The sequence below is a fragment of the Fringilla coelebs genome, assembly GCF_963513975.1.
Source record: "Fringilla coelebs genome assembly, chromosome: 6".
NCBI lineage: Eukaryota > Metazoa > Chordata > Aves > Passeriformes > Fringillidae > Fringilla > Fringilla coelebs.
This window is the reverse complement of record NC_140034.1, coordinates 44761977-44786941: the sequence shown is the minus strand read 5'-3', so window position 1 is coordinate 44786941 and position 24965 is coordinate 44761977. Positions and strand designations below refer to the sequence as shown.

The following is a 24965-nucleotide window of genomic DNA, read 5'->3' as shown; positions in this document are numbered from 1 at the left end:
CTGAAGTTTATACTGCTGATGCTGAGCCATCTCCCTGCAACTGCTTGTGATGAGGCAGCAGGAACTGGCTCATCAGTGACATGCAGTTATTTTTACCTTCTCCCTTATTAATTTTTTTTCCTTTATGAGAGTGTGCGTAATATCCCACCTTATAAAATATTAACATCTTCTTCAAAGTATGATATTTACAAAAAAACACAGGCAGATTAACCACACATGCAAACAGGAAAGCAGCAAAAAAACCCCAGAGCATCCTCACCCGGTCAATGAAACACTGCAGGAACCACTTGGTTGTGTAAATGCCGGTGGTCATCTGCTCCTTGTCCTGGGGGAAGACAGCAAAGAGAGACAGGCATTTCACCAGGCTGGTTACTGGAGGTTCAAGCAGCTCATAAGGCTTTGGTGGAGGTTAGTTGGTTGGTTTACTTATTCTGGGATCTGGGTGCAGGATGTGGCTGTGGTTCATCTCCCATCTCCCAAGAAAGCCCCTGCTTTACACACCAGTGCTGAAGCCCTGCTTTGGTCCTTTGCCCAAGACATCCATTGAACCTGGTCCTCGATGTGGCCAGACTTCAGCCATAGTATTGGAAAGGGATTTCTGGGAGAAGCTTTTCTGGCCTAATACTTACTCCAGGGATTTATAAAAACCTTCCAAGAACTCAAACCACTCACTCCTTGCAGACTACCATTTTTGTTTCCATAGCAATGCCCATGTGACCTCTCGGAGCACAGTCAAGGCAGTTTTGGAAGCACCACCTTGTTTATATGGCATGGCTGCTGCAGGACCAGGACAGCCTGACAGGCTAAGGAAAACTCTTAAAAACCTCACCATCACCACCTTGGTCTAACATTTCTCCATCTGGTGCCCAGTGCTGGCATGTGTGCAGAGCTGACATGACCTCTGCTGCAAAGCCAACAAAGCAGTGGGATGGGAAGAGAAAAAAGTCCATGGGATGAATGGCCAGCTCCAGCCTTTGCTTCTGGCTGGTGCTGTGCACCTGCAAGCCTGGAAAGCCTTTAGGAGCAGGAGGAATGAGAAGCTTTCTGAGTTATTCTCATCCTCTCCCCTGCCCGTGACTACAATTAAGTGAAAACCTAACATGGCTCTGTTTCACTTTTACAGCCATTTGCAGCATGAAGCAAGAGCTGTTGCAGATGATGGTAATACAAACACCTTTTGCTGGAGATGGGGGCTACCAGGCCTCTTGGGAGTGTAAGAGAACTTTAGGAGTCTGGCCACTGAACACCAGCTGTTTACACCAAATGCAAAGGGGGGCAAGGAAAAAAAAGAGAGAGCAGGTGCTGGACCTATGACTGGGGTTGGTGTGCCCTGCAGATGCTCCTGCAGCCACCAAATGGGCCTGTAGCATCTGACAGAGAGAAAAACAAGTGGACGTGCCCAAGCAACAAAACACCCAGCAAATCTTATGTGCCTCCTGACTTAAAACAACCGCAAAGCACTTGGAGCTAATAATTACTGAAATAAGACTCCAGACAGACCAGTATCAGCCTTTGAGCCTTGCAGCTGGTGCAAGCACACAGCCCAGCCACACTGCTGCTCCTCCTGCTGCAGGCTCTGTAACCCTTCCTGGCTCTCCTGGGAAGGCTACATTTTAGCAGTCCCTCCACTAATGATGATCAGCAAGCAAATGATTAGTGTTCACCTCAGCAAGATTTGGGCAACCCATTTAATAAATGCCTGCCTCTGCAGCTGAAGCAGTCCTGTATGGTTAGAAATATGTTCAGCTGCACATCTGTTTGGCAGAACACTATATGAACTGCTTTATCATTAAAATGTGGCATTATTATAGGAAGACTGACAGTAAAGAGATACCATGTGCTTCTTCAGTTTGGGGAACAGTTTGTTTAAAATTTGCTCGTGGTGGGCTTGAAACCTCTGCAGCTTCGGGAACCCAGGAATGAAAAAACCTTAACAAGAAAAGACAAGAGGGAAAAAAAAAATCAGGTAAGCTCTGCAGCAGTGACAGGGATAGCCTGATTCTCTATAAACTCATCTCTTGCATCCCCTGTTGAAGTTGGCTGAACAACAGAGTGCCCAGCTACCTCCTTTTCACCCTCCTTTCCAGAGGTCACCCCTCACCCCATCTGGGCAACAAGACCCTCAGACCAAGCCCAGCTGGTCCTTCTCGCCCAGCTCCCACTGCCTGCCTGCAACTTGGCTTGGCCAAGAGCTCTCCAAACACACCTCAGTGCTTACCAGGGTTCAGCGAAAAGCTGAAGATGTTTGAACACCACAAGCTCATTCAGTGCCCTGTAATCTAGTGGGACACGTATTTAAGACTGTCCAAAGTTACCAAGCCATAAAGTTTAGCTCTCTGCCCATGAAAAAACCTTCTGTGCATAGATTACCGCTAACCACAAGATGAAAGGATCTCTAATGTGTCTGAAGTAAAATAATACATCACACATTTAGTGGAACTACATCTACATTTAGTGTGGATACTCTTGGATGTACTTCTGTGAGACTTCTTATAACCTTGAATTAATTGACTGCCAAGGGCAAGAAACCCTGGAGGCAGGACAGCACTTCTGTGAAAGTGTTAATTACTGAGCACTAAAGCTCAGGTGGATAAAACTAGTTTTTTCTGATAAGAGCTTGTCTGCCTCCAAGAGTGAAGTTCAGCTCCCCAGTCAGGCTGCTCAAGTAGGTAAGCTTCACCCACTTTAATTAAACAAATATGTGAGGAAAAGCTCTACCGACCAACCTGAACAATCTTCCCTTCCTGTGGCAGACAGCCCCCACCCCAGCCCACCCTTACCGTGCATGGCGTGGCGCTGGTTGGTGAGCAGCTGTGCCAGCGCCCAGAACGCATCCTCTTCATTCAAGTACATCAGGAGGATGGCTGCAATCTGGCTCATCCCTTGGCAGTAGCTCACTTCCTGCAACAGTCAAGAGGGGCACACGTGCTGCCATGCTGGCAGAGCCTACCATAATGCTAAAGCTTCCTCTTCCCAGGTCTGCCCCATTTCAAAGTCTTTATCGTTTATGTCCAAATTTGCAGCTCCTATATGTCTGCAGCATCTACCATGTCACTGACTCATGGAGTAGTTTGGGTTGGAAAAGGACCTTTGAAGATTATCTCATCCAACCCTCCTCAGGGACAGCTTCCACCAGACCAGGTTGCTCAAAGCCCCATCCAAACAGACTTTGAACACTTCCAGGGTAGGGCATCCACAACTTCTCTGAGCAATTATTTCCATGCCTTACCATTGTAAAAAATGTTTTCCTTATGGCCAATCTATCTGTGGGATGACAAACAGCATGTGGCTCCAATGCTGCTTTGCATTCCTTCAGCCATATGAGCACTGAAGTAATTAAACAGTAAATAAATCTGGTACACATTTATCTGGCATGAGGGAGGCTCCTTAACTAACCCCCTGAGCATCTTCTAACTGTCCTGTCCTGGAGGTGGAGACAGTAGGTTCAGCTGCTAATTTCAGCTTATTCTGTCTGTATCCTTCAGCTAAAAATTACTAGTTTGCTGTAGTAAATAAGTGTTTTCAACAAGGATACCATTTGGTGTAAGACAAGAAGTCAGAAACATGACAGACTGCCAGAAAACTAGTGCTGCTGAAAAGCCAAAGGGCAATCCCTTGTTCTTTGCTGACACTCTAAATCTGCCAGATGTCATCTACCAGGTGACAAAATGAACAAGGGAATGAAACAACTGTGGAAAAATTCTTGTGCTGCCAGACAGTCTTGCAGCTCTCTGTAAAACCCACTCTTAGGACTTAAAATTGGAATTACCACTGGCTAAATAAGTTTGTGTTTATTACATATATATATACACATGAAAATATGTATGTCTGCACAAATACACACACAAATAAAGCTTTTCTTTAAATCTTTACATTATATATATAAATATATATAAATATATAAAGCACAATGCTCTTCATGTTGACTGGACTTACTACTTACAGTGTTGTAAACTGAGTATGCTGACAGGACATGGAAGAGCGCCTGTTGCCTGGGGAGAAAGAAGGACATTAAAACACCTGAGCATGAGCTCTCCAGCTTCATGAGCTTAACAGTGCATACACAGAGAGAGCAAAGATTCTGAAAATACCCAACCATCTGGTACTTAACGCATTTGCAAGGAGCAGGGATCACAGAACCAGAAAGCTTGTTCCTTGGAGACTTTGTAGGGCAGCCAGTGTGACTTACCCTAGTGACAAAGTCACTTCATCAAACCTCTCCAAACCAATCTGTCATGAAGACCACATCCCTCCCAGACCCTGATGAGCCCACCCTATCATCCCAGCCATCCCAAACCAAGCCTTCTGCAACTGTGAGCCTTGGGGGACAAGGCACTGCAACAGGCTGTTGCTTGGCTCAAGAACTGGGGCTAAGCCTGCTCCAGTGTGGACCTCTCTGAAGAAAGAATCATCAGCCCAGCACTTGTGGGTCACACTGTGTGGTGACGGTTTGAGGAGAAGGCAGAGATGGCTTTGCTCTGAGCCAGGGTACTGCTGGCTGCTGGTCCAGCTCATTCCTCACAAATGCACTGGCAGGCCTGCACATATAAGCCACAGCAGCCTTCCATACTCACTTCACTCCGTAGCGATCCCGAAACATGATGTGGTTTCGGAAGGTGCGGTTAACATCCAAATCTATCTGCTTGATTTCTGACGAAAAGCTCTTTGCTTGTTCTTTCATTTGCTGGAAGGGAAAAGGGCACACAAGAGGCAGCAATCAGACACCATCTCAGCCTGTACTTCTCTCCACAAAGGGAGAAGGCAGGACTCCTGCAGCAGGAGTGGCAGCTTGGGAGCAACACAGAGCTATCCAGAGCAGGGGACATTGCTGTCCTGCAGTGAACAATGAACTGCAGACTGGAGGTGAGCCCCTAAGCCCTTGTCTGTGCTGCTGGCCCAGGGAGAAGGGGATGACCCCACACTCACATCCTAAGATAGCAGCAGCTGCCAACCCAGCCTTTGCCCATCTTCTAATGCAGATACTGAGTTTTCAGAATCTAAAACCTTTACAACTCAATCCCACTCTTATTTTGATTTCTTTGCCTGGCTGGCTGTCATAAAGCATTGAGAGCTCTGTTGATCCTTAAGGAACCAATACACAGATGTATGCAGCACTGTCAGCTTTTCAGAAGCTCACTCATAATAAAGTCCAAACTGTTATGACAGACTCTGTGATCTCCAACTACTGCTCTCCCTAAAGAAGAGAGTAATCTTTGGTTTAAGGAGTTTCCACCAGAAGAACAGTCCTGGAATATTCTCTTGGACTGGTACAAATTTTAAGAAACTGGCAGAGTCCAGAACAGAAGCTAAACTCAAAGCCAAGAATCCCCATGTTCCCCCCAGGCTGGCTAGTCATTTAAGGCAGCATCACACAGAAAAAGGATTTAAGTCCACTGCAAAAAAATGGAAATTCAAACGAAAGTTTAAGACCACCTCATCCAACTGTGCTCTCAGAGCCCAAGATGAAGACGCTCCATGGACAAAACTCACTGCAGTCCCATCTGCAACCCACTGTTCAGCTCTGAACTGCAGGCAAGGACCACTATCTATCTCATCTTACAGCTTTTGGATGCCACCAGTGATCATGCCCTCTCTCCTTTAACGTCTCAAGGGTTAACTGCAGGAAGAAAATACATTTTGTGACTATCTTCAGGCAGACTGAGATTCACCAGCAGGTTGGAGGCAGTAGAGATGAGCAGCAAGCCCAACTTGCCTTGAGCCTAGGGTCAGGACCCATCGAGGCTCACAGAGGAGACAAAAAATAGAACATCTGCACAGATATTTATCATTTGCTCCAGCAGCTGCCATCCTGTGAATGCTTATCAGCCTGACACCAGGTGCCTCCAGGCTGCGGCTGACCTCCCAGGGTGGCAACATAAGCTCTGGGGAACATCAGAAGGTCATTAGCACCCACATGTGTCCAGCACAGCCAACACTTTGGATGATCACAGCATCTTGGGAATATTAAATCCAGCCTTGAAAGCAGTTGTACGGAGGAGCAATAGTAAAGGGGCGATTTTGAATTATTGCCTACACAGGAGAAGTGAGGATAAAAGTGGTGATGGAATGAAGATCCGATGAACAACATAAATTGCCTGCTGTAAATAGTGTGGTCTCTGTATCCTATGGGTCCTTGCCCTCTATAAAGCAGACAGACTACCTGAGAGAATATGACTATTCATGTGCACTGGGTCACTTCAGTTCAAATTTTCCTGCTAAAGGCCCTCTTGTTTTCCCTGCCAGAACAACACAGAAATTTCCCAAAGTAAATACCCTACTTTGGGTATTTTTAAATCATTGCACATGAATGGCAGGTACGTCATACAGGACTTTGTCAACTCCATGCACCCAGGAAGCTTTACTAATTGTGCAGACATTAAAAAAGACACACAGGATGGGTTATTCTCCTTTTTTCCCTAGTGTAAATAACCTGGGGGCTCCACAGATGCTCTGTTGAGCTCATTAGCACTGTGAGTCCTGCAAGCTGGTGGCAGAGCAGAGGCTGGAAAGCTGTAAGTCCCATCCCAAAGACCTTGTACAAAGCAGTGGGTAAAAGCCAGGATGCCTCTGCTCTGCCCCATGGACAATATGTTTCTCCTGCTGCCTTCTCAAGCTCCCCTCAAGCCCTCTGGCTGCAGCTAATAAACCCCAGGGAGGCAGAGCATCACACCTACATAAAAGCAAGTATGGAATGTTTCATGGTAGCCTCCAGGCTTTTGTGCCATGGGTTATACCCCAGGGAGAAATGGAGTGGCATTGGAACCAGTTCCTTCAGGACACAAGTCTGAGGCTGAGGCTTAGTCCCTTCTTGAAAGCAAAACCCCTCATCCAGGACCTGCACTGAGCCTCTCCTGGAGGAAATTAGGGGAGAGCTAATTACTGGCAGCAGGCAGCACCAAAGAAGAGGTAGATTAAGATGATCTTGTGGAGGGTTTGCATCCAGCAAAGCCTATTAGCCGTGAAGCTCCTGTTTATCACAGACCCCTCTGGAGCACAGATAAACTCCTTGCGACTTTCATTTGTTTGGATTGCTTCCCTGCCTGCGCAGCACAGCTTTGAGGGAGGGAGTACAATTTTAATCTGCATGCTGGGAGAGCCTCCTTATCTGTGCTCACTGTGGTGAGCCCAGCCCACCTTCCCCCAGCCTCTGCATGTGCCTCCATCCCCGCGGCACCTCGCCAGTAACATCCATGCTTGGCTAACTGTAATGAGTGTTAGCATCATCCCGCTTAACAGGCAGGGATTTTTAGAAACACCTGCTGGAAGCAGCACTCGACCTCCTGCCTCTGAAAAATAATTGTCTCCACAACACCTTGATCCTTGCCCTGGCACATGATGCAAAATAAATCATAACACGGGCTTGGAATATAAGTTAATTATCCACCAAAGCCTTCCATACGCTGCCTATAGAAAGCAAAGCTACCCCTCACTCTTTTCTGCATCTATCTCTAAAGAAGCAGTAACACTGACAGCAGCTTTGCTCCCAACTTCCAGCAGAATAAATGGAAGCAGCATATTATAGAAAGCAGCCAACTAACATGCTGAAAGACCCCAGCTTAATATAAACTCAGACAAAGAGCTGAAACCCTTTGCATTTTCAGTACTCATGAAACCAGCTTCATCAACCAATCTAACCTCCCTATCATCCTTCTTCTGCTGTCTTTGCCAGGTAGAGCCCATACCTCATATTTTCCTTCATTCTCCTTCTTCATCTTCTCAACATCCAGCAGAAGTGACCAGACCTGTCCTCGCACCTGAAGCGGGATCCCTTTGTACACACGCCGGCACATCTGCAGGGAGGAAAACACGTGCAAGGTTAGCTGGGTCCTGCTGGTGGCAAACACATTTTCTCCATGGTTTGCTGCTGCAGATAATCAGCCATCTGAGCAGACGCCCCAGGCAATTACTTGCTCTCCTTGTGCCGGCATAGAGAGGGCATCTCCGATCTGATGGATGAGCTGAGTATCTGCATCCATCAAAGACAACTACTCAGTCAAAATCATCGAACCAGAGAATCATAGAACAGTTAGATTGAAAGGGACCTTACAGATCATCTAGTTCCAACACTCTTGCCAAGCACAGGGACATTTTTCACTACACCAGACTGCTCCTAATCCCATCCAGCCTGAACCTTGAACATTTCCAGCGATGGGACATCCACACTTTCTCTGGACAACCTGTGCCAGTGCCTCACCACCCTTACAGTTAAGAATTTCTTCCTCACATGTAATCTAAACCTGCCCTCTTTTAGTTTAAAACTGTAGCCTCCTGTCCTATCACAATCTGCCTGTGTAAAAAGTCATTTTCCCTTGTTTTTACAAGCCTCCTTTAAGTACTGGAGGACCACATTGAGGTTTTCTCAGAGCTTTCTCTTCTTCAGGCTGAACAACTCGACCTGCCTTCATAATAGAGAGGTCTTCGTTCACTTCATCTCACAGATGCTTCTTCCCTTTTTCTTGTCATGAAGCCCCATTAAAATTCAATGGAAAACAGAAAAGAAGCTTTTTTTTTTCCATTGCTGACTATTTCTATTAAAAGAAAAAGCTCCATAATAAAGAAAAATATCCTTTTCTGAATACTTTCCTTCCTTTCATTCATCTCACCTGTGAAATGCCTTACAGCAGCACTCCTCCAGATTCCTGAGGAATCTTGGGCACACTGAAGGACCTATGGCACATGCCCAAGCTCCAGCCATGGAGAGTATTTGTGTTGCCTTATGGTGCTCTCTCAGAACCATGCAATTCCTTGGGAAGGGACAGAGGTGCCAGATTTCCAGTCACAGGAATGAGCTTGGAGCTGAGAAGGGCAGTGCCTGATCAGGCAATCAGCTGGAGCTACTGTCACTGCCTAGTACAAATGCATCCAACCACCTTCAAAATCTCTCTTCTTTTTCCATAGGGTGTTCTCCTTCATGCAATTCAGGCTGATGTAAGAGAAGAACTGCAATCCCCAGGGAAGCACAAGATCCCAGTAGAAAGTTTTCTGGATGTGGGCGTGCCTCATTGCCATTGCCACACCCAGTTGAACACCTGCTTCTCTTGCCTTTCCTTTCAGACTCACCTGGCACCACCAGCTCTTTTACTTTCAACCTGACTTTTGAAGGTCAGCCTCTCACAAGGACATTAAAACTTTAACCATGGCACTGTGGTGGCTCACGGACTCCATGAACACAAACTGACACTCCTCATTTCCTTACTATCTTCATGGCAGCATTGTGTCTACTGAGGGCAAGACCCAGGAATGGTGGTCCTTGTCCCAAAGACTTACAAGACCAGAAGGTAAGACAGGAGGTGGGCTTCAAGCAAACAGGCTAGGGCACAGCAAAGAACACCACTATCCCAGTCAAAAATGTATGGAAAATATCTCTGTAGGACAAGAAGAACCAGATGTTTATGAGAATGCTTTTCCACTCCATTACAATAAATATTTCAGTATTTCTGCTGACAGAGAAAGTGTCTGCAACGTATCCTGATGCTGAAAGTGTGATGGACATTCAACATTTAAAACGCCATCCTCAGAACTCCCCAAATGCTTGCTCTGCCCCAAGCATTGCTTAGCACCAGCTATGAAGGTCCAGCACATAGCCAGGATGAAATCCTGCAGAAATCCTTTACCAGATCCTGCTTTTCCCTCTATATGCACCAAATAAAAGCTGCCCTCCAAAAGCAACCTCACCAGCAAGACATGCCCATGGAAAGCCACTATCCTGTTCAACTGCAACCTGCATTTCAAGTGGGACATCACTAATTCACCATCTGCACACTCAAAGGCTCACAAAAGGAGGTACTTCTAAGGACAGCAAACCTTCAAACCATGTGGGGCAGATTCATCCCCATTTCCCAAGAGTCATTAAATCAGGATGAAAGAAATGCAATGCATCAAGAGACACAAAGCAACAGGATTAGATGAACCACATCCCCAAAGTAGTAGGTGCCCACAAAAGCCTGGCTCCTGCATGCACTCATGCCTTTATGAAGCAAAAGTTGAAGTGGAATCAAGAAACTAGAATATGTACTAATTCTGACAAGAACACTAACTCAGAAAAGATTACTTATTTCCAGTGGATTACAAGAGACTGACTGACAGCTGCCAAGGCATATGATGATACTCAGGTCCGTGGGAAGGAAATAATTTTGTTTTGAATTTCCAGAGCTGGTATTGTTGTACTTTAATGGGTGCAACCCTCAGTGGCATATAGTAATGTCTCTAATGATTTTATTTGCACAAGTGCTAAAGGAACAGGGGAGGTACAAAACATGCTGAGATGGAACTGAAATGAAATGCCTTCCTGTTATTTACTCAAGGGTTTTCCTCCTCCCACCACCTCCAGACATGAAAGTGATAAAACCTCAGAGCTGTGAGTCACTCAGAAAAAAATGAGCAACTTTTCTTCATCATGAAACTTGAAGGAAAACAGGGAAGTTGCCATACAAGCGGTATTTATGATGGGATGAAAAGACAGAGGTAAGGCAGCGCATGATGATAACTCCTGTACCACACGACAGTCAAAAACAACCCTCAAGGTCACTCTCTTTTAAACTACTCAGCCCTTACAGATGGGAAGAGACCACCTGGATCATGTCCCATGCAGGCTGACAGACCAGTCCACAGGCAAGAAGAACAAACACCATTCTGCTTCACAAAAGGAGATGCTGGTGGTTAAAGCAATGGTTCGAGACACTGTAGAGAGGCCGTTTCAGCCAAGGACTGAAACTACAGTGTCTAAAACTTGCTCCAGGTTTTGCCACAGGATCATCTTCCCTCTCCAGGCTTTAACATACAAAGCTCATGGAACAGAGGCCATCATCACCCCATCCCTATTTCTTCCCTGCCCACATATTTTATCTGAGGTAGATGGGATGAGGAATACTACGGAAGTACAGACTTGAGCTCCATCCTCCTGCACCAGCAATCTCCTCTGAGAAGTACCCAACCAATTGTTCCAGGTCTTGAATACAAGGGATGGAGTCACTGCCTTTAAAGACAGAACATATTTTTGAAGTAGTAAAGACAGTGAACTTAAAAAGGATTTGGGAGAGGTGGGTTGGTTTTTGAGGCAGAATATACTTGTTGCACTTCACCTTCACACTTTGGAGTCTGTCACTGTTAACTTCTCAGCCATGTGCATGGATCACCAGGAAAAGACTGCAGGAGCAATGCCCAAATTTTGGGTATCCATGGTGATATCTCCAACACCTTAAAGTGTTGGAGACATATGCTGGATACATGGAAGGGCTTGGAAGGCATATTGCCTTCCTCAATTCCTTTGGGACTCAAAGAATGATCCTTCCAAAGAGAAAGGACTTCTTTCCATCCTCTACCAGTGGTGGACCAGAGGAACTGAGCTGTGCAAATCCTCACCTGGAGTGGAGGATTTCCTTTTAGTACCACGAAACCTGCTGACTGATGGTGTGGTTATGCAGGATGCCTGGCAGTCTGGACATCAGCACACATGGCTTTCTTTCCATATAGTTAATGATTGCTCCCAACTCAGCTGTTGTGCCTGCAGCTGGAGCCTATGCAGCTATTCCTGATGGGGTGCCAGCAAAGCAGGGACAAAATTAAATCCTAAAGCTGGTGGGCTATGGGCCGGCATTTACAGTTATTGCCCAGGCTACCTTTGGAGGAGAGGAAAATGCTACCTGCCTTTCCAAAATGGGAGGAAAAAAAAAGAAAAAAAAAAAAAAAGCAGGCAAACCCTGCAACTCCCAGACACAACCCCCTTTCCTTCCCATGGCATTTGAGGCAGGAGATCTGACTTCAGCCAGCCCTGACATGAGAAATGTCTGCTGGCTGTCCCTGGCATTAGCAGACTGTTCGCTCTTGGGGGGTTGTGTCAGTCCATACAGATCCCCGATTCATCCTAAACCGCTTTGCTGGCATGCACTGGATTAAGTGCTCTGCACTCCCGTGACCTTAGCAGAGACAAGGCTTCTCTCCTGCACAAAGGCAGGCTTTGCCTAAAAACCAGACATCTATGACCAAAGACATCCCTCTCTAAAGGTCCCATCCCACATGGCCAGCAGCAAGATGTAGCTTGCAAATGATGCAGAGGTCATATCCTCCTCCTATGACTGATGCTTCTGGCTGAAATCCATTTCAGGGCTATGATGAATAAATTATCCCGCTGTTGCAGCACACACAGCACAGCCTTTTTTACCAGCAAAACTGTGCTGCCTGAAATGTGTAGATTCTTACAAGGCACCAGCCATTTCCTAACCTTCCCAAGCAAAGTCAGGCTGGTGTTTAAACTTGGGTTCAAATCAGCAGTGAAGAGGGAGACAGACCACGTGAGCTTCCCTGTGCTGAACCCTGAATAACACAGTTTAGCACTTCTTTGCAGGTTTGACATACCTTAACTCTGCAAAACAATGTCATCCTTTCATGGACTCCTTTATTTTTGTACCCTTTCCCTTGTGGAAATTCAGCCAGAAAAAGGCACCATTGCATCATTCTAACCCCACCCATATGAGGAATTGTACTGTCACTCTTTACTGATCTTGAAATTAAATCAGATTGTTACAAAATGTGTCTAGAACAGAGATAGAGACAGATTTAAGGCAATGATGAGCACAGGGAGCCCCAGGGCATTACTTTAATTAAGATAATCCTATTTGTTGCTCATCCTGAAACAGGTTATGCCAGAAATTATTTCAGTTCCTAGCCAGGCCATTCTAGTCAAGGAACTGTAAAAGATCCCACTCTTTTTTTTTCAGCCTTATTTCCAATAATCTGTGACAGTCACAAGACCCAGACTGCCATCAGCAGCATGCAAGGATGCATACAGGCTGCAGGTGGGGGAACAAAAAGTCAAACCTGCTGCTCTCTGGTGGTGGCTCATTTCAAGGGTCTGAAAAAGCTGCTTTCTTGCCCGCTGACAGGTGGCTGCTTTGGGGTCAGTGCCCTGGATGGATACACAACCTCACTCCTCCTGCTGACATTTCACAACACAGAAGATGAGACAACAACCTAAGCCTTGATCAGATACTAAGATGATGTAAAACACAAAGGCTTGCTTGCTAAGTCCCTCTTCATCAAGCACTAGATATGATCAGATGTCTGCCAGCTCTAGCACATGAACAGGGACTGAAAAGGTTGCCCCTTAAGTCCAGGAAGTCTCAGTCTGGAAAATAAGATGGGTTTCTACATCATTAAAGCAGAGTCATAGTCAAGGCAACTTCCCTGTGAAACTGCTTGCGGTTCCTGCAACAAGATTTTTTTCTCCCTCTAACAAAGCACAGCATATCAAAATTAACATCAAAAGGAAGGTTCTTGTTTTCAATAAGAGGATTTCTTCAAAGATGACACTTTAGTCATTGTTAAAATAAAACAGAGTGGCTGTCTTGTGACATTTGAGTTTCTATCATGTCAGCCAAGTGGTGAAAACAAACTTGAAGGAAACATGCAATGCAGATGTGCTCAGAGAAGGAACAAAACCAACCCATTCTGCTTTAGAAAAATCAGATCAAGGGCTTGTCACATTTACTTTAGGTAGAACAAAACACATAGCCTCTGACATGACTGTGATCCCAGCATAAGGTCCTTGAAATGCCACAGTTGAACTGCATCCGGCTGTGGCAGCAGAAATATCTGAGAAACTTCCATGCTCCTGACACAAGAGCATGGGTTTCACATCTAGGTGTAGGATACAACCTGATTTTACTTTTTTTTTATTAAAAGAAAGCACACTTCTCTTTTGCCTCTCAGCATCTTTGCATTTAACGGTGTGTGGCTGCTACAGACCTTACAGCCTGCACTTGCCTTGGTGCCAGGCAATGGGTGTTAGGCTGGACAGGACTGAAACCAAAGCTCCTTTCTACTCCCCAGGGTCACCAGACTGTTCCTTCCCCACTTGGGGCCAAGCACTGCTTCTCTCTTTACTGGGAGAGGGGATGGCCATTTCCGGTCTCCCAGCATGGGACAATGCCACCTCTGTGTCCAAGAGTCATCGACCATTTACAGGCTGTTATTCACAACATCCTTTATTCTACTACAAGAGCTTTCTCATTTTCTGACCCAAAGACCCTCAAAACCCACTTGCCAGTCTGACCCTTTGCCAGCCAGCAGATCTGAGTGACATCAGTTACAGTGTGCTTAACACCCCCAATAATTATCAAGGGAAATGCAAAACAGACAGGGATCAGAGATTGCTACTGCTCCCCATCACTCATGCTGGATCCTGCCTGTCCCAGGAAAGCCAAGGTGTGCTAAAACCACTCATCATTACCCACCCCAAACACCCTCCAGGAGCTGAAGGAATTCCCTGTATCCCGCTGGAATTTGGTGGTTTACCCACAAGATCACTAACCAGTTAGTGCTAACTTCTAATTAGAAAGCACCAAGTCACAGGAGGGCCTCTGATTTTGCTTGCGGAGCAGCACTGATTGACAAAGTAATTAGAACCACCCTGAAGTGAACAGAAGGACTATAAAACCCCAAGCCCACCTCCTCCCCATCCCTGCTGTCATTAAGACGATTTTGTTTCTGGTTTTGTTTGTTTTTTTTTTTTTTTGAAGAGCGAGACTACAGCTGGTCTTTGGCAGGCTGAACTGAACATGACTCTTGACAACTGGGCAAGGAGGATTCTCTTCTCAATGTTGTCCCTACAGCTATGCAAATATTCTTCAGATATTTCTTTCTACTTAGCCTTTTTAACCAAGCTCAAATTTCTCCCAAGGACTCCCAACAGGAGCAGTCCAGGCAGTCCAGCCAAACTCCCCACTCCTGCTAAACACAAAGGCTGCAGAGGCCATGGCAACAATGCAGTGCCAGGCTTCAAGCCCTCTCCTGTGCAGAGTGCTGCAAGCAGAGCAGGTCAGACACAACACTCCTCTCCTTACCCAGCAAGGGTCTTGTCATTAGGTTCAAAGGGTTTTTTGTTTCAAGAGGTTTGTAACAGGAACGTATAACAGATACTATTTATTAAAAACAATTCAGTTTTGAAGTGGTGTTTGGTACAGAGTTCATTTTAACACCAAAGCCAAGACATAATGTCGGTGTCTCCATCCTTGATGTCCACAGACAGGTGTACACAATATGAAGCCTAAGTGGCTTCTCACAGGCACAGCTAGGAGCAAAATACAAAATCTAAGCATTGTTCTAGACAAATAATTCTTCCCCCAGGGAGAATTACAAGGAACATAAACTGGGCCGTATCAGTCACATCTACCACATCATTTCCAGGAGGTGGAAACACAGAAGCAACTGGTGGCATGCACTGCCCTCTGCTCTCACAGGGCAGGGTGCCAGCTGGGCACACAAACATCCTTGCTATGCTCCTGCTTCCACAGGTGCAAGTGCAAAAATGGCAGCAGCATTTAGGAAAACCTTTTTAAAGCCATGTAAGTCAGAACAGGACTTTTACCTTGACTGGTAACCCAGAAATTTCTAGGAAAGCTTTAAAATATTAAAGCAAACAAGTAGGATCAGGCAATGTTCCAGAGATCTCTGGCTTTTCTGTCGACTCTTTGAAAGCCTGACTCATCATAAGGATCCATCACACCCACTCTTCCAGACATACACTCTTTTCCTCCTTACCTTGTCACTGTTTCTGTATTTGCCCCACTTCTTCAGCATCTTAAGCCACTTGTCCACACGTTCTATTTCCTGCTGCTTTTGCTGGTGCAAGGGAGAAGAAAAGACAAATTTAAGAAAAAAAAGCCCCAGGAGATGCCTCTTGAAAACACAAAACTTCATGCTCTTAGCTTTAAACTTCTGTGCAAAGATCTCACATCAGGGATGGGAATAATCCACAGGTGTGTGCAGAAACTGGTAATTTCAGCACTTGGTAATTAAAAGCAGCATTGGTGAAAATGACAAGACACACAGGCTTAAACATAGAGAAAGCATTCCCAGGAGTATTTCCTGACAATAAAAATCTTTGCAGGTCCAGCTAGATTCAAATCCTATCACTGTATCTGATCAGAAGAAATGTGATTCAGTCCCATTTAACAGCTTTCTACTAGAGGACATGCTCACACCTCAGGAGATATGAGGATGGAAGTGATGGTTACCTACAACTTCCACCATCTTCCCTTGCACATGCAGTCTCCTTTATGAGCCACAGCTGCTGAGCACTGTGCCAAAGCAGAGGGAAAAGCCCAATATTGCTTTAAGAGGTGCTTTTTCAGTGCCATGTGGAGGAGGAAAGTTGTCTGACCAAGCAAAATAAAAGCTCCAACAGCTGGGCATCGTGCAGAGTCCACACCTCTGGACGAGCAGCAGTGACCAGTGGGTGCTGGCATCCTGCTTTGCTCTTACTTGCTCACTTGTTTCCTCAAAAAACATTCCCTCCCCAGCTGGTGTGAAATGGATGCCACATCCATGATGACAGAGCTGGCAGCTCTCACCTTCTCCTCCAAGGCGGTGCGGGTTGGCAGCTCCTGCTCGCTGGAAAAGCAAGGGATCGCTGGTTACTCCATGGGCAACAAAGGGTGGGGGGGAGCACAGAGTGCTGCAGCTCATGGACCACCTCAGACACTTGAGGGGGTATGTCCTGGGGACTTCATGCCCTTCCTACAGCTGTCCCCAGTATGAAAGAGGCAGGGGAAGCACCATCCAAAATCCCACCACCCAACAGGAGCTCTAGGGGGTAATCAAGCACTGGACATAACTAGAAATCCTGGGCACATATCTTCTCTTCAATACACACATGATCAGCAATTTAAAGGGTGGGGAAACAGAATTTCTAGACAGTAATTGCTTAAAACCTCCCTCCTACACACAGAACACCTACTGTTGTAACTTCTGTTAAGAATCAGAATAAAAATAGTTCTTTTTAAGCATTCTTCCCAGGCACAGGGTATGTAATTCATGTGTGCCTTGGTTAGGATGGAGATTTCTAAAGGAAAGGTTTCCTAAGTGAACCAAAAATGATCAGCTATCTTTTCTGGCCTCTTCCTATCCCTCCCTGAATCATCAGGTGCACACACAAGGGCCTCTCCCTCTGTAGCACACCACAGAGGCCTGCACCTTCTAACACCAGGCTTGTGGTAGGACACCATTTCTGAGCCTTGTCTTGCAGCAGATTCAAAGCATCAGTGTCTGCACATGCACAGCTGAGGAAGGAGGCCCATTTAGTCTTTTCTCCTGCATTTGGGATTGATCAAGCCAAGCCACAGAGCAGCTTATGGGAGAGATGCTGGGCCAGTCATGCTCAGTGCAGAAGGATGGTCCACACACACACAGAGGTCAGAGAGGAAAGGAGAGGGCAGGAGCACTTACTGCAGGAATCCAAATCGGTCTGTAACTTTGTAGAGTGTGAAATCGGCATCTTCCCACTGGTCAATCTGAGCTCCTTCCTGTCTGCCCTGAAAGCAGAAAGGACACCTGTGAGCTGGTCCCAGCATCAGGAATGCCCCAGTGCCTGCATCCTGCACCCAAAGCCTGAATCACTCTCTCCTGAATGATAAAAGGCTAGAACCAGGAGAGCAAAACCTGCACTAAAGAGCCAAATTCAAGGCAGAGAAAAATGCAAAGTTCAGGATATCCAGCATTCCATGTGTGCCTCTGCTAGAGGCTGGGAAAAGCTGTACATCCAAAAAAACAGTGTTGCAGGGCATAAGCCATCCTGGTGTTAAGGGAGCACTGAAGCACTAGAAGCTCAGCACCTTTAAGTATCTATGCTGAGCCCACATGGGACCCTCAGTAAACTCCAGGGATGTAGTGAGATGGGATGTATAGGAAGGGAGAGCTAGCATGAAGCCTAATGGCATGAGGGTTACTGGGGAGATGCCTGCAGGGGGGCAAAAGTTCCTATTTGATGCATTCCTAATTGATTAAACAGCTTCAGCCCCAGCCAGCTTGCTGGGGAGAGGCACAAGGCTGGTACCTTCTCATACTTGGCGACGATTTCTGCTTTTTCCTGGGCTATTAAAGACTCTATATCCTTCTTCATATCAGAAGCTGTAAGGGAAAAAAAAGAAGGAGGGAGGGGAAAGGAGATAAGTAAATGTGTACACAGCATGTGAAATATTTTAGGAAAGTACTAATACAAAAAACGTTCGCTGACAATTTTAGCTTCCAGCCATATCCCACAGCTAAAATTAGGCTGAGGTTGCACAGCCGCTGTACAGAGTTTGTGGAGCTTGCCTGCACACAGCAGGACCGCCAGCTCCTGCTCCCTGCACTGGGACACAGCCCAGCCCGAGCAAGGGGGGTCTTGCTTTTGTTCTCAGGCACACACGTGGCAGTGTGAAAGACATGGCTTTTGAATCGAGGCACACGAAGCAGCCCCAGAGCGCTGGCCCAGCACAGGACAGGCGCCAACCGGGCGCTGCTTGGCACAGCAGCCACGTGGATGACAGCAAAACACTGACTTTGGATGGGAAGCCAGGAGATGCTGTGTAGGGGCATCCAGAGGCAGATTTAACATCAAAGAAGAAATTGAAACAAGTTTTTGCCTACTGAAGTGTGCATGAGACAAGTGAATTGGCCTCTTGGGATTACCTTCTGTATACAACTCCAAAAGAAAACAACACAGCAGCAAGATGTCCCCACCTATGCTGAGAAGGACCAGTCTTGGTTTAAGCAAGACCCAGTCTAGGTCCCTGGGGTCTGTGCCCACTGCTCTGCTTCATCCCATACACATACCTATGAGAAAGGTAAGTTCCCACAATCAAACACAATTTGAGTGCTGTCCTGTACTAGCCAAAGAAGCATCCTCCCTGTCAAGCCATAACTCGTTCCTTATTCACCAAAGGTGGAACTAACACACCAAGGAGAAAATGTAGGCAGACAAAAGGAAGGGGAACCCCCCCAGGAAAGGGAGTTATATAATCAGGGCTCTTTCATGACCCGTTATCAGACAGCAGCAAAGGTATGGCACCACTTCACACTCATCCATTCAGACACTGGAAAAATGCAAATTCTTCAAATTCATACCAGGAGTGGGTATATCTTCCCCTCTTATTGACTCCACAATCAAAACAGAGCAAGGGCAGAAATATTAAAGTGTATTTTGCTCTTTTATTTTTCCAAGTTGCAGCTCCTACTTCAAATGTGAACTTTGATCAGTACATTTTAATCACAGCTAATTTTCCATAGCAAGGTCTGAGTAACTGCCTCGCAGTGTCACCCAATACTTCTGCATCTCCTCCTTCTCACATGTCCTGTGAAACTTGTAAGGAATTTCACTCCCCCAATTCTGACTTTTTTGTTGTTGTTGTTATGGGGCCAAAAAATTCCAATGATGTCTTTTACATGCTGCTAAAATTACAAATATTCTGCAGGCTACAGGGGAAAAACAAACTGTATGTCAGACTAAATGGGCAATTTTTCAAGACACTTATAAAGTGAAAACTATTCTGAACATCTCTGACCACACTCTAAGAGAATAACAAAGGAAGAGCAACTTGGTACCATGGGAGGATTTACAGAGCAAGAACATATATATTTTGGCATTCACTTCTGCAAAAGCCTCTCTGCAGCCCAAAACGCCAGACTTGTGAAAAGGAGCCAGTTTTTAATCTCATTCCTGGAATATGCATATTTGTTTTCTCTTTCTATAAAACTGCAAAAGACCAAATTTAGGAAAAAACTTGAAAGCAGAGAAAATGCTTGATGGCAGTGGGAAGGCTGGAGATGGCAAGCAGCTTCACCGGCCTTGCGGTGTGACCGCAGTGCTGCTGCTTGAGAGAGCACAGAGACCGTGCTGTGCTCAACGAGGCGCTTGTCAAAGTACTCTGGAGAGGGAACAGAACATAGCTCAGCTCTGTAACAGCAGATATTGAATAGGGTACTTTCATTATTTAATTCTGCATGCGCTCCAGAGTAGTTTTGACATCATGATGCTATATAGCCTTTGCTTGAGGGAAATGACACCTTGTGTACATGGAAACCACCGAGATTTCTTTTCTGAAGGATTTGATGAAACAATTTTTTTACTTGATGTAAACAGGCCTCCTATAAATAGGAACAGGCTGTAGTATACCTGCCATGCTTCTTTATTTACCTATGTATGACTGCATACTTTCTTTTTTTTAATATACCACTCAAATTACTTTCTCAACCCTGCCACCCAATTTTCTCCTGAGAGTACTGTATTTTTATTTTCTTAGCAAAGAGATTTTTCTTCCATGACAAACACACAAGATGAAGCTGCTATGAACAGGAATAGTAAGAAAATGTGAACTATGCAATAATGGTATTAGATAATTAACTAGGATATAAGCAACAGAATGCCCTGAACCATGCACATTTAAATTCAACCAAAAAAAAAATTATGAACTAGCTCTTTTTAAAAAGAATGAGTTGAAAACATCCACAATCTGTCATCTCACACTAACACTTGCAGCTTCCAGTCTAAAATTTAAGGAAGTAAATATTAAAACCAATTACAATAAGCCTAAAAATATTTAATGAAAATGCACATTACTGTCTACCCACATTGAACATTATCTAGCTATCAGCAAACCTGAAATAAAATACACAATTTTTGAATGAAAGCAACTTTCCTTGAATTAATTCACCAGCTGGAATCTCAAATATTGGCAGCAAGAAGAAAGTATCTGCATCAAAAATCCAAGACTTCATGTCAAAATTATTCTCCATAAATCAGATTTACTCTCATACCCTTCCCACAAGCCCCATATTTTTCCGGTCAGATCTGCCAGGCTCCCATTGCCCCACATGGGATAGCACCCGCAGGACCAGCCTGCTAGGAGAGGGGAGCCTCTGTCCACCAGCCACCAGCCCTGCAGCCCTGCTCACTGCCCAGGAGAACTGAGCATTTCCCATGGCCCAGCAGCAGTGCTCCTTGTGACACACCCCAGGACACACACACGTCCCCTGTCACACCCAGCCACAACACCATGTCTCACGCTTATCAATTCATCAGCAATCACCCTGCCAGTACTTGACAGGTGGGCTTTTGAAATGAAAATATCAGTAAAATCTCTTCTTAGGAAACACAGCATAGTAACATGTTCTCAGTTTCAGCCTGGATTTGAGGATATTCTGGAATCCAATTTTTAAATATTTTGTACTGTAGAACAGTATCTAGTCAAGCCATTTGAGACTAAGACAACATGTTTGTAGTTGGTTTCTATTTGGTGGAAGGTCATTGAAAAAGCAGAAATGGGTTTACGTGAATGTGTGCTCTCATTCTGACTATGTCCACTTAACTTTAAATAGAGACTGCTGCTAGGAGAATTTAAAGAAGGCAACTTTTGACACACTGTACTTCACTCTGGCCTCTATCAGAATGAAATTACTGCTGTGGAATAAGGTAAAAAAGGTTACTTTCTACAGTCACACTCACCACTGCTGAAACACAACAAGTCACCGTTCCTGTTTCATGTTCTATTTTAAAAGCACATTTAAACACAACATTTTATGTCTTTAGCCATCTATGGTACCAGCCTGCAATTTCTGCATTAGGGGAACAGTTTTAAAAGAAAAGCATATACATCTATGCAAGTGAAAATGCTTATACATCTGCTAGAGGCAAAAGCCTCTCACAAGTTACAGCTGCAGTCTGCACCACCTCCCAGCAAAGCACTTTGAAAGCTACTACTCTCTTGTAAAGCTTCTACTAGTTGTAACAGTGACTCACACACTTGCACACCCTGGAGTAATCCTGGCCACGCAGTGAAAGCAACTAAGGAAAGCTGTGAGAAGTTGAGTAAGCCCCATCAGGGCTTTTTAAGTGCATGAAACAGGCACCTTGACATGCTTCAAACCACACAGGCAAAGGTCTTGAAGCAACCTGCCCATCCTGGCTGCCTGGTAGAACGTGGGGAGACAGTCAGCAGCTGCAAGCCAAAAGAAGCTGTCATCAGAGGCTCTTTTCCCGCACGCTCAAAGCCTTTCAGAAGCAAAGCCACAGCATTACACCACTGCACATACCTACCATAAACAGCCACAGCGATCACGGCTTTGGGACTGCTCCAGCGCAGCCTAAGGAAACCTCAAAGCCCCCCAGGGAACCCAGGAGGGACTGTGGGTTGTTACAGGGCACAGGCATGTCCGGCTATGTGCCCATGAGGTGACAAGCCAAGAAGGAAGTGATGGCCACACGCTGCTGACTGCAGGCAGAGCTTTTGCTTTGTGAGAACCAGCCCCATGCAGAAGTCAACCTGCTCCTGAGGCCGTGGTGCAAGACAGGCCAGCATACCCATCTCCGGTGTTGCAGCTGCTGCAGCATTTTTTTACTAGACCCCTAAATTTCTACTCCAAAATGGACAACAAATTCAGTGCACTTGCATCAAGGACTTCTGCTGATCCCCTGTGTAGATTCTCTCTCATTAACAAACCCAGACTGCAAACATCCTGACCAGCACCAGCTTCAAAACACTTCACTGGACTGTGCATCCCTGACCTTAGCTCAAATCCGGCACACAATTACATCCCTGCTACCAGAGAGGAAATCAAGACCTGTACTCACAAAGTGAATTACAGCTTCAGGAATGAAATTACTATCAAGCAGGATGAACCAAGATACAGGAGATCCTGTTTGCATATTTATTTCCTTGACTACAACCCAGGAGAACACAAGCAAGCTTTTTTGTTTGTTTGTTTAAAGAGCATAAGGAGCACTAAGCCAGCTAAATTGCAGGAAGGTTTAACTGTCTTGGGGTCTTTGAAAATGACTGCCCATAGATCACTTTAGATGAATCACAGATGTGCTACAGAAAATTGAAGTGATCTCCTGTCCTAGTAAACTTGCATTGTATCTGAAACTGCACTGGATGCTGCGCTGGATAAAACTACAGTCACCTCCCTCAGCAGAGGCAGTGGGAACACCAAGAGAGAACCTCCACTGCAACTCATTTTGATGCCACCAGCAAAATCCCAACAAACCAAAGCATCCAGCATCATTGTAGATAAGATCCTGCTCATTTACTAGCATATATAATCACCATATATGACAGGTCTCAGTGCGATTCTCATTTGTTCTGGAGCCAGTTTATGAGTTTGAAGAAAACAGGATGAAAACACAACCCAGCTCCAAGCAATGTGCCCTTACCTGACCCTTGTATCAGGTGCCAAGATTCATCAGTTCAGCTGGAGTTGTCCACTCCCCTGAAGGCATCTACCTGGCAGGAGCCAGTTGTCTCTGCTGCAGGATAGTGAGGACCCCCAGTTGCCACGGCCCACCGGTCAAAAGCCTTTTGGCTCACCCACACCGGCCCAGCTTCACGTGGCTGCTCTCCTCCACCCTTGTCCTCTGGCACGTGAGAGCTCACCACAGGTGGCTGGGAGAAGAGGCAAGGCAGGCGGCAATCCACACTCTCTTGTCCTCCAGGCTCACTGCAAAGGAAATAAGAAGTTGATCAGTTTTCCAGTTCTGGCACAGCAAAGGCACCATCCTTTACCAACCCGGGGTCTTTGAACACAGAGGAAAGGAAGGTTCCTTTGGAGCTGGTGGGGAAGGAATAGGCTGTAACTGCAGGGCATACAATGGCAGAAAGTAAAGTACACTTGTATGTGTTGCAAAAAAACCCTGGTGTGATTTTTCTTGCCATTTTCCACCCTGGTTAGGTCCCAGGGTTTCCTGTGAAGGTCTCAGAGCCCAACACACCTTTATACCAGCAGGCACGTGGCACTGGTAACTCAGCAGGCAGAAGATGCCCCCTTACCCAAGCCAAAGGAACAGTATTACATTCTACTCCAGCTAATCTAAAATTATGTTGCCCCCAAGAAGGGCTGCAATGAAGGGTTCAAGCCATTACTTCAGGACTTGGGTCAGATTAAGCCCAAGACACATCACTGACTTGCATGGTAGAAGAGCTGCCACCAGCTGTGCTACCTGATCCACCTTCCAGCACTGGCAGTTCTCCTTGATACATCCAAACAGCTACACACTCTAAAGGACAGCAGAGCCCAACACAGAGCTATCACTTACAAAAACCAACTTTTTAGTTCTCACCTTCAGAAACTCAGAGAAGCAACACACTAATTCCACAAGTATGAAATCAGGACAGCATCCCAAAGTATGACGCTCTGCTTGAAGTCAGCAAGCACTGGGCAGAGGAAGTACAGCTCACTTCTGTCATGAGCCGCCACTTTAATAACACCACCTCTCTTCCAAGTCTCCCTCACAAACACCAGCAAATGGACTTTTCCACACAATCCTGAGCTGTCCTGTGCTGAATTTCCCTGTTGTCACCTTTCCAGCACTCAAGACACAATAACTTGGAGGCCCTAAAGTGCAGAATGCTTCACACCCTTTCAGAGGTGGCCACCATTATAATCAAGCAACCCATTACACAGATTATATTTTATATATATTATCACCTAGTAGGTTATAAAGTGTCTTACACACATTAAATGTAGATTACACACATTTGCCTCTATTCTCCCAAGCTATTTGCACCAAGCTTTTACAGTATAATTGCAAGCTGTGGTGACGACGATGACAACACTTTGCTGCTTGACCACAGCAATGTCAAGAAACCCAAATACATTGGCCAAGCCTTCTAGTTATAGAAATAACTAAAAAGCCACGTACGACTGCAACTATATGCTATCCAACCCCTCAACATGAGCAGCACTACCAATAAATAAAACCTCTCTTAACCCTCTCCCTACCATCCTTCTTCCTTTACTCCCAGTACTTACACCCTGCTCTCATTCCCACACACGTGTTTGGTGCTGTGCCTTGGCCCTCTTCTCCCCAAGGATGGGGCTGGGAGGAGATAAATAGGAGGGCTGATAAAGAGCTTTGGTCTCCCTGCTTATGTTCAGTAAGCCCAGCCTTGGTGCTTCTGCACAGCTCAGCTGTTGCAAAGTCAGAAGATGCAGCTTCAGACTAAACCCTCTGAACAGAGCAGTGAGTCTATAAGCAATTCTTTGTCAGCTTCTATTTTTAGACTTCACAGGGAATAGAAGAACACCCTAACATTTTTTAAACTCTTTTTAATGTAAGCTCCTCTTCTAGAGACAACAATAGCAAAAAAAAATCCAGACAAAGGCCTGCACAAAAATCAAAGACGCTTGACTTATTTTTTTAAAGCATCATTATT

General features: G+C 45.6%; 1 protein-coding gene across 2 annotated transcripts in view; it reads right to left on the bottom strand.

Moving 5' to 3' along the window:
• LOC311154789 (USP6 N-terminal-like protein) overlaps window positions 1–24965 on the bottom strand; it is a 75922-nt gene that overhangs the window by 7262 nt on the left and 43695 nt on the right. For both annotated transcript variants that reach the window (XM_084207553.1, XM_084207554.1), the window contains exons 3-13: window positions 22967–23250; window positions 17831–17904; window positions 17224–17309; window positions 16350–16389; window positions 15538–15618; window positions 7683–7790; window positions 4575–4684; window positions 3944–3992; window positions 2781–2901; window positions 1835–1929; window positions 260–325 (exon numbers count right to left, since the gene is read on the bottom strand). In XM_084207553.1, coding sequence (XP_084063679.1) covers window positions 260–325; window positions 1835–1929; window positions 2781–2901; window positions 3944–3992; window positions 4575–4684; window positions 7683–7790; window positions 15538–15618; window positions 16350–16389; window positions 17224–17309; window positions 17831–17896 — 822 coding nt within the window. In that variant the 5' untranslated portion in view covers window positions 17897–17904; window positions 22967–23250. The remainder of the gene's footprint in view (window positions 1–259; window positions 326–1834; window positions 1930–2780; window positions 2902–3943; window positions 3993–4574; window positions 4685–7682; window positions 7791–15537; window positions 15619–16349; window positions 16390–17223; window positions 17310–17830; window positions 17905–22966; window positions 23251–24965) is intronic.